The sequence below is a fragment of the Topomyia yanbarensis genome, chromosome 3 (genome assembly GCF_030247195.1).
Source record: "Topomyia yanbarensis strain Yona2022 chromosome 3, ASM3024719v1, whole genome shotgun sequence".
NCBI classification, from domain to species: Eukaryota; Metazoa; Arthropoda; class Insecta; order Diptera; family Culicidae; genus Topomyia; species Topomyia yanbarensis.
In genome coordinates this window covers 167906479-167916110 of record NC_080672.1, presented here as the reverse complement: position 1 = coordinate 167916110, position 9632 = coordinate 167906479, and the positions used below count along the sequence as shown (strand labels likewise).

Genomic DNA, 9632 nt, shown 5'->3' with positions numbered 1-9632 from the left:
ATATATATATATATATATATATATATTATATATATATATATATATATATATATATATATATATATATATATATATATATAATCTATATCTATACTCACTAACTACTCACACACACAACACACTAGTCACCCAACGGCTTAACCGATTGCTGTAACAAATTTGCACATAGTAAGCATTTGTTATGGAGCGTGTTTGTGTGCTATTAGTTGGGGATTATCTGTCCGCAAGATGGCGCTTCGGAACAAATGGTGTTTTCCTCCTATTTCATTGAAAGTCGCAGCAACGCGCGATGGGTATTAGCTAGTAATCTATAAGGTAAAAAGTATAAGCATACAATCATTTTTTAAACCCAAAGAATTCATAATCCTTTAGTTTTGATATGGTTGTCGTGTCTGATATTTTATTATTGATTTACTAGATGTTCCTTGAAAACTGTTTACCCTGCCGACAACTCGCCTGTTAAGCAGATCAGGCAACGGCAAAATTATATGTACATATTACCTATACATTACCTCTAATAGTTTGAAGATTGAACAAGTTCATTGAACTAGATACTTGCATATATCTCGCACTTACATCTTCTTACTTGAGTTGCAAATAAATGAACATGCTTCCTCTTGTGCTTCAAGTAATTACCCAATTCCCAGTGAATCGGCATGTCAGTAAAAATGAAAAAATAAGTAACAAAAATACTTATATTTGAGGGTCTTTCTTATCAATAAATCTAATAGTAATTACAAACTTATAGTCTAAATCATTTAACTAACTTCATTGATGTCGGAAAGCCCCTGCTTCTCTAGTACACAGCTCACGACGACTGCGGAAACACTATTTTATACACATCAGAGTACTGATCTACAAAGTGTACTTCTAGACCGTCGGTGATGAACTTGGGTAGATCCGTGTAGTCTTTTTTGTTTTCTTCCGGCAGAATAAGACAATTTACGCCACTTCTCTTGGCGGCTATTGTCTTTTCTTTGATACCACCAACAGGAAGAACTTTACCCATGAGCGAGATTTCACCTGTCATGGCCACGTTTTGACGAATGGGTAATCCTTTGGCTAGTGACAAAAGAGCGGTAACAATAGTGACTCCGGCACTGGGCCCGTCTTTAGGTGTAGCTCCTTCTGGCACGTGCAAATGGATGTGAGTAGATTCTAAAAAGTCGTTATTTTTGTCAGACTGTTTGATGAAGTTCCGTGCCACTGTAAGTGCAATTCTAGCTGATTCCTTCATGACGTCGCCCAAATGACCTGTTAATTCGAGAGATCCATCTCCTGCGCTATCCTTCTTTAACGACTCGAGCAATTTTCGTTTGGCAGTTTCGATATATAGCGCGGAACCTCCCATGGCCGTCCACGCGAGTCCCATAACAACTCCCGCAGGGGTCTGGTCGTACATTCGATCGTGCGTAAATATGGGCTTACCCAAAAATTCGCTTAGGTTTCCTTCCGTAATTTCGGTAGATTCAATTTCCTTGCGGACTACCTTGAACGTCACTTTTCGAACGATTTTTTCTATTTGTTTCTGTAAATTGCGCACTCCCGATTCTCGACAGTAACTTCGAATAAGTAGATTCAACGCGTCATCGTTAATGTTGATGTGCTTGTCTTCCAGACCACAATCTTTTTTTGCTTGCGGAATGAGATACTGCTTCGCAATAGCCACTTTTTCTTCAGCGACGTAACCTATAAAAGGTATTAAAATTAGCTTTGTTCGAAAATTTCTTTTTTCGACATTTTCCGTTACCTGACATTTCGATCATCTCCATTCGATCCCGCAATGGCTCTGGGATCGTATCTACAACGTTGGCGGTGCAAATGAACAGAACCTTAGATAGGTCAACTGCTACATCGAGGTAGTGATCTAGAAAATTTACATTCTGCTCGGGATCTAACAGTTCTAAGAGCGCTGAGCTAGGGTCGCCCTGAAAACCTCTATAATATACATTTAAAAATACAGTCGAATGAATAATAATTAACTCAAGGCGTAAGATATCTTACTTTCCAATCTTGTCCACCTCATCAATCAAGACCAGTGGATTTTCGGTTTTTGTTTTCTTCAAACACTGTATTAATTTTCCCGGCATCGCACCGACGTAGGTCCGTCTATGTCCTTTGATTTCAGCAACATCGGTCATGCCTCCAACGCTGAAACGGAAGTACTCTCGATTCAAAGCTTGGGCAATCGACCGCGCAATACTCGTTTTGCCTACACCGGGAGGACCGTGGAAACAGAGAATTTTTCCCTGGGTTGTTCCCTTCAATTGGCTCACGGCGATGAATTCAAGTATTCGCTTTTTGATGTCTTCCATGCCATAGTGATCAGCGTTTAAGACTTCAGTGGCTCGATCAATATCTAAATTTTCTTCACTCATTACTCCCCATGGCAGGGTAGTTAGCCAGTCAAGATAATTTCGCGTAACACTGTTAGAAGAGAAAAGAGGCATTGTTGAATAGTTACATTTATTGAAACAGGAAGGTGACTCACTTGAATTCCGAGCTATGACTTTCTAGAAAGTTTAGTTTGTTAAGCTCTTCTTCGATAACGTCGGCCACCGCTTTCGGAACTACCTTGTCTTTAATTCGCTCGCGATACTTTTCGCCGATAGCATCTTTGTCATCTTTCTCGATGCCAAGTTCTTTTTTTATAACCTTTAGCTGCTCCTGCAGAATGTACTTCCGGTGTTGTTGTTTCACTTTCTCTTCTACTTCCCGGCCAATTTTTGCTTGCAATTTCGACAGTTCTAATTCTTTCTTCAGTAGCGACAGGGCTAACATAAGCCGCTTTGGAATCTGGAAATAAAGAAATGGTGGAAAACGAGCATTTTTTAGGAAAAATGGATTAAGAAACTTACGTCCATTTCCTCGAGAATTTCTTGCAATTCTGGTGGATCTGCAGCCGACAAAGATGCCCCAAGATCGCAAAGATATACTGGGTTGTCTACCACACGTTGGTTCTGATGCAACATTTGCTGTAAGCTTTCCCTACAAAAAGACTAACAATTTTCACAACAAATTGTATTCTTACGATATTACTTACCTATACAGTGGATTCATCGTTATAATATCCCGTATGGTTTTAATTACTTCCTGTGTAAGGGCCTTCACTTCCTCGGTGTGTTTAAATGCTTCATGTTTAATGTTTTCCACTTCCACCATCAGAACAGGCTGATGTTCGCCGTCTTTCAATAACCGTCGCTTAGGTGGTTCTTCAATCGGTTCCCCGTCCAAAGTGCTGTCGTTGTTAGCATTCCGGATAATTTTCTTATTACGATTTTTGTGCTTCCGGCGTCGTTTTTCCGCATCACTTTCGTCCACTGAGATATTGATTTGCGTTTTAAACAATGGATATTTTATTGTCATTTCTGTGAGATGTGGAACACAACAATCTAATTAATCCAACTGATTTACTGTCGATACTTACGCTTGCCTTCCGGTGGTGCGTCCAAATCTTCGAACAATTGACCCACAATCTTTATTCGTCGATGGGCGGTCACAACCAGCCGGAGCTTATCGCCAAGATCTTGCATTTCCTGTATTTGCGCAAACGTTCCCACATTGTATATTTCAGTCAGATTGTCAACAACTTCACTAGGATTGTCGTCATCCCTTTTGAGGAATATACCGGCGTATGGTTGGTTCAACTTAACCTTTCGCCTTATAAGGTCTATGAGTATCGGGTTGGTAACCTGTCAATGGGCAAACAGAATTTTATATCTAGTTCACATTCTCTGTACTGAAAACAATGCCTAACAGATGTCGCTTCTACTAAATTTAAGTCGAGTATTACATATTCTGTTAGAACATTCTCGAAATACTTCAATACGCGTTCACTGACCTCTAAAATTTTCATGAACCTTGGAAATACAGGATTACGTTTGGCCGCAATCACCGGTAAATGGGGCCAAACCTCTGGAATAGCTACAGTAGCAGGTAGTTGATTGGAGAAAGACACTGGTTCTGGTTCAACATCTATTTCATCCTCATCCTGATCCCGTTTAGTACAGAAGGTTCGTGAACTTATAACTTGCATTATATTCTGTCGTTGATGCCATATCCGAGAATCGAACACAAAAGATGCTCGAATAGAACCTTGAACCGTCGCGTTGTTTTTCAAAAGAAATCCGGTTCTGTTTGGAACAATCCGTTTGGCTGTGCTCGAGAAAAACATAGCATTTTGGACGACACTTTTTACAGAAAGCCGGTTAAGAACACACGTAAGTTGATTCATTTCTAGCTCTTGATACGGTTGAACGGATTTACTTATAAAATTATCGGTCTATTTTCATACACAACTGAACATGTTTTCCAGGTTTTCCAAAAATTATGAATACGTTAATGTTACATCAGAATTTATGACTGCCAATCGCATATTCCTACCGCACTATCGAAAACACTGGAAAACTTACAAAAATGACCAAGTAGAAGATAGACCTAAGACTGACATTAAGATTTCTGACAGGACAGCCCCCAAGAAAAAGATGTTTAGCCAAACATTTGAAAAGGGCCTAACTGCCAAATGTAAACAAAGCGAATTTTATAAAAATATCTAAGCGCAGTTGAGTGTAATTACTTAGAAAAATTTAAACGTTTTGCCTATTGACTTATTTGACTCTAGGACACCAACACAGTTGTAATGTGTCCCAGTTAAGCTCAGCCGGAAATGAACCGGAATTCTGGCTGGTTTTTTTAATTTATTAACAGATTAAGGCCGAAGTGGCCTGTGCCGTATACAAAAGATTCCTCCATTCCACTCGGTCCATGGCCGCGCGTCGCCAGCCACGCAGTCTGCGAAGGGTCCGCAAATCGTCTTCCACCTGGTCGATCCATCGTGCTCGCTGCGCGCCACGTCTTCTTATACCGGTCGGATTGCAATTGAGAACCGTTTTCACCGGGCTATTGTCCGACATTCTGGCTACGTGCCCGGCCCACCTTAGTCGTCCGATTTTCGCGGTATGACAGATGGGCGGCTCCCCCAACAGCTGATGCAGCTCATGGTTCATTCGCCGTCTCCATGTGCCGTCTTCCATCTGCACTCCACCGTAGATGGTACGCAGCACTTTCCGTTCGAAGACACCAAGTGCGCGTTGGTCCTCCACGAGCATGGTCCAGGTCTCGTGCCCGTAGAGAACTACCGGTCTAATCAGCGTCTTGTAGATGGTCAACTTCGTGCGACGGCGAATTCTGTTCGACCGAAGTGTCTTGCGGAGGCCAAAGTAAGCACGATTTCCTGCCACGATGCGTCTACGAATCTCTCTGCTGGTATCATTGTCGGCAGTCACCAGTGAGCCCAAGTACACGAACTCTTCAACCACCTCGATTTCGTCGCCACCGATGCAAACTCGAGGCGGGCGGTTCTCATTCTCTTCTCGTGAACCTCTTCCTATCATGTACTTTGTCTTCGACGTGTTGATGGCAAGTCCGACGCGCTTGGCTTCTCTTTTCAGTCTGATGTAGACTTCCTCCATCTTCTCAAAGTTTCGTGCAATAATATCAACGTCATCGGCGAAGCCAAGTAGCTGAACGGACTTTGTGAAAATCGTACCACTCGTGTCGATCCCTGCTCTTCTTATTACACCTTCCAGCGCGATGTTGAATAACAGACACGAGAGACCATCACCTTGCCGTAACCCTCTGCGTGATTCGAAGGGACTCGAGAGCGTCCCTGAGACACGTACTACGCACATCACCCGATCCATCGTCGCCTTCACTAATCGCGTCAGTTTGTCCGGGAATCCGTACTCGTGCATAATCTGCCATAGCTGATCTCGATCGATAGTGTCGTATGCGGCTTTGAAGTCGATGAACACATGATGTGTGGGCACATTGTACTCGCGGCATTTCTGCAGTACTTGACGAAGAGCGAACACCTGGTCCTGGAATTCTGGCTGGTTCCAGTTCGTATTCCGGCTCCAGTGACACAACAGATTCTAGTTAGAATCGGTTGTGTCACTGGAGCCGGTGTACGAACTGGAACCAGCCAGATATCCAGTTAATTTCCGGCAGAACTTTACTGGGGTATAGACAGCATACATATAACGCTATGTTTTCAATTCGTCATCTGATTTAACCTCATTTGGCAAAAATTCCACCCGATTTTGCCTTAATCTTGCATTAACCGAACACAACTGCACATGGATTAGTCAATTGATTTTACACAAAGATTTTTGCAATTAGCGGTGGCATATTGACCTTTCTACTCCCGTTAAAAAAGAAACGGTGCCGAATTATTTCGTGAAGAAAACAAAAAAAATGCAAAAACCGGTTGACGTTAGGTATTTCGTGAGGCAAACAAACCAAACTCCTTTGGTTTGACTTTGCATCTGTGGTTGTAAAAGAGCTGTCAGAAATCTTAATAGACAATATTTGCTGGCACATGAACCTAATGTGTGTATTTACAAGAAATATCCAAGTAACCAATAAGCATTATAACGTAGCCCAATATCTGCTTTAGATACACATATAAAGCTGTCTTAAAGAGGGCTGGATGTTGTTGGCTTGAATCAAAACTTGTCGAAAGTAAACAAAGTTTATTTCATATCGTCAACCTGTCGGCCAGGTGGTGAAATCGTTAGAATTCAACGAGGTGCTGGAGCGTTGCCAGAAAATTTTTATTTCCAGATTAAATTTTACTAAACTTCCCGGCTGGGTGTTGTTGGCTCGAATCAAAACTTGTCGAAAGTAAACAAAGTTCATTTCATATCGTCAACCTGGCGCCCAGGTGGTGAAATCATTAGAATTAAACGGGGTGCTGGAGCGTTGCCAGAAAATTTTAATTTCCAGATTATATTTTACTTAACTTCCCAGTTAAGCTCAGCCGGAATGCTGGCTGGTTCTAATTCGTATTCCGGCTCCGGTGACACAACCGATTCTAGTTAGAATGTTTAAGGTGCACCATTTCGATGCGGCTTAGCCGCATAACCGAGGCCTAGGAACCGAAGCGACGCAAAACCGCTGAGGATCCGCCGGGCGAGGTGGCCACCGACCCGCCGTTGGAAACAAGCGAACCTGTGATCCACTCGTTTGCCCGGCTTACTCAAACATAGGGGCTACCCCTAGTTTAAGTCCGACTGAGCGGTAGCGAAGTCGGACAGCACGCGCAAAAGCGATGTGGCGTAGCCACATTGGGTGGTGGACAGAAAATAAAATTGGCAACGCTAGCAAGATGTAAACACAAATGAACACTCCGGATGAACTTATCGTCAATTGACATTTCGACGAGTTTTGATTCGAACCAATAATGCCAAAAAAGGTAAAACATAGTGCTATTACCAACGACATATGCATTTGCACTAATGTTGCATTGAAACTCTATTACAGCATTAACAATGCAATAAAGCTCTATATTAGCATCAATACTGCATAACTGCACATCCGACATATAGCATTATCGCTTGCCCTATATGCGTATATAAAGCTGATATAACGCGTACATGCTTCATGGATCTTTAAAGCATGTAAGCTTTACAAGTGCATTTAGTGCCAATATAGAGCAAATAAAAAGCCGATATAATGCTATTGTAATGCAGTGGGTTTATTTGTTATGCAACTCTTCTTGAAGATTATATTCGGCATATTTCATTTCAATCGAACATATGCAATATAGTCCAGGGAGCAAACGCAACACACTTACCGTGAAGGACGAGGCAAGGTACCTCAGTTCGAGACTTACTAAAGGTTATTTTCATAAAACATTTAATATCATGTGAGAACGAAAACCCATTAAGGATATTCATTACAATGCATTAGAAGAAAGTCAATTACGGTTTTAAACAGAACATTTTAATTTAAAATTTTTCCTTTTTGCTTATCATACCGAAAGGAAACAGAAATGGTTTTAAAATCATGGCGGACAATGACAGCCAACTGAAGCTTTTTAATAGCATTAGTAATGTCAATATTAGGCTTTCAAATTTGACATATGCGCCCTGGTGCTATATAATAGCATTAGTACTGCAGAAACCAGCTGTCAATCTCTGCACAGTAATAGCACTATATTTCGCCTTTTCTGGCATAATACCAGCATTATATAAGTATTTTGGGCTTCACGGCTCTTAAAGACAGCTTTATATGTGGATCTAAAGCAGATATTAGGCTATGTTATAATGCTTATTGGTTATTTGCGCCCAAGATTGAATCAAAAGAGCTCAGTAGTTTTTCGTATCCGTGTACATTTTTTGCTCAGAAACAGTAACATATGATGTGAATCTACCGTATCATTTTTTCTCTGAACAGTAAAATTGGTTACTACAGAAAGTTTTATTGTAAATCTACTGCGAGAACTCTGCGTCGAACAATGTTGAAAAAGTGATAACCATAACATCTATTGTTTTATTATTGTTTGTAGGGTAAACGTTATTCTCGACAAACATATGATTATGGCTTAAAAGCCAACTGTCAAAATTATCTTTGAAAGAATGTTCCGGACAAATTGTTACTGGCCAAACAGTTTACAGTAGTTAATGGAAGAGAAGAGTTTTCTCTTTTGTTTGCTACCAACATATGTGATTGATACATAGCGTTTTGTTAGGAAATTTCATTTCAAATAGAATTTTTATAGTTGGCTTTTAAGCCGTAATCATATGTTTGTCGAATATTGTAGATTTCTATCCGGAACAAGATTTTTTCAGTGTATTATGAAAACGACCAGATAATTCAACACACCCACTGAAAAAGAACTTTTACGGCGAATTGACCCAGTAGAACTTGACAAGCACGCTGAAAGAGCAATCGTAAGTTTTATCAATCACTCGCGAGTTTGCTGGAGCGTAGGTTCGCATCGTTTTTCGTTTTAGTTTTCTGACGTCGAAACATTCGTATTTTGCGCTCAATAATTGCACAATTTAGTGTGAAGTATGTTGACATCGATGTGCTAAAAGTGTATGCGGTGAAATTCTATGATTGGAGGATTTATTTCGCAGAAAACTGCATTTATAGTGACTGCTGCGTCGGGGATTTTGAATAACCTCACATTTGGCTTGCTCCTTGCATCTCATCTTACGGTTTAGTTGTACCCAGTGTGTAGCGATTTTCAGTGTATGTGCTTCAAGTTTGAAAGCAGTGTGAGTGTATTTCGGAGGACATGTCAGTGTTGCCAAGAATGCAAAACATTGGATTTTATAAAGGGCGGAAAACGAAGTTTTCGATTTTATATACCGTGCAAGGCCCATCTACCGATCAAATAACAGCCATTTTAACTTTCAACATTCATTAAAAAAATAAGATTAACAGATGTCCGTTTTGGTAATTGTTTACTTTAGCTACTTTTCCCCCTGTAAGTGGAAAACATGTCTCTTTCGTGAATATGCTAGTTTAGTGTTGTAGATTCATAAAAAAGAGGCGAAAGCGAAAATTTTTAATAATTCATAAATTAGCTTTAAATTAAGTTGTACCTAATAACTTTGTTCATAGGGTTATTGTGATCCCGAAAGTAAGGTTTTTGGCGAAGCTAATTTAATGCGGCTATGCCGCATCGCCATAATCCTCGTACTCGTCATCGGAAACGTAAGCGAACCTGTGATCCACTCGTTTGCTTGGTATACTCACACATAGGGGTCATCCCTAGTTTAAGTCCGACTGAGCGGTAGCGAAGTCGGACAGCATGTGAAAAAAATCGATGTGGCATAGAC

The 9632-nt window shown here is 40.7% G+C and overlaps 2 protein-coding genes across 15 annotated transcripts in view; one reads left to right on the top strand and one right to left on the bottom strand.

Annotated features, from left to right (window-relative positions):
* Positions 1–681: 681 nt before the first annotated feature.
* On the bottom strand, positions 682–4427 carry LOC131691966 (lon protease homolog, mitochondrial). Of its 2 annotated transcripts, none has more exons than XM_058978770.1 (8): positions 3842–4427; positions 3428–3692; positions 3044–3368; positions 2859–2988; positions 2492–2796; positions 2005–2427; positions 1751–1938; positions 682–1689 (listed from the first exon to the last, which is right to left on the bottom strand). In XM_058978770.1, the coding sequence occupies exons 1-8, from the start codon at positions 4232–4234 to the stop codon at positions 809–811; spliced, it is 2910 nt and encodes a 969-aa protein (XP_058834753.1). In that variant the 5' UTR covers positions 4235–4427; the 3' UTR covers positions 682–808. The 2 variants fall into 2 exon arrangements, with proteins under 2 accessions (XP_058834753.1, XP_058834754.1); XM_058978771.1 differs by having other exon boundaries at positions 3044–3320; positions 3842–4426.
* Positions 4428–8743: 4316 nt separating this feature from the next.
* LOC131691964 (uncharacterized) overlaps positions 8744–9632 on the top strand; it is a 50608-nt gene continuing 49719 nt past the window's right edge. For 7 of the 13 annotated variants that reach the window (XR_009305889.1, XM_058978762.1, XM_058978757.1 and 4 more), the window contains exon 1: positions 8744–9065. The gene's annotated coding sequence lies outside the window, so the exon portion shown is untranslated. The remainder of the gene's footprint in view (positions 9066–9632) is intronic. The other 6 variants (XM_058978766.1, XM_058978765.1, XM_058978761.1 and 3 more) reach the window with 5 other exon arrangements.

What these genes read in the sequence shown, in the direction of transcription:
- LOC131691966 (XM_058978770.1), bottom strand. Translation starts at nt 4,234, where the DNA reads ATGAATCAACTTACGTGTGTTCTTAACCGGCTTTCTGTAAAAAGTGTC. An exon ending in AGTCATAGCTCGGAATTCAA is followed by an intron (nt 2,428 to 2,491) that starts GTGAGTCACCTT and finishes CTCTTCTAACAG; the next exon opens with TGTTACGCGAAATTATCTTG. An exon ending in GAGGTGGACAAGATTGGAAA is followed by an intron (nt 1,939 to 2,004) that starts GTAAGATATCTT and finishes TGTATATTATAG; the next exon opens with AGGTTTTCAGGGCGACCCTA.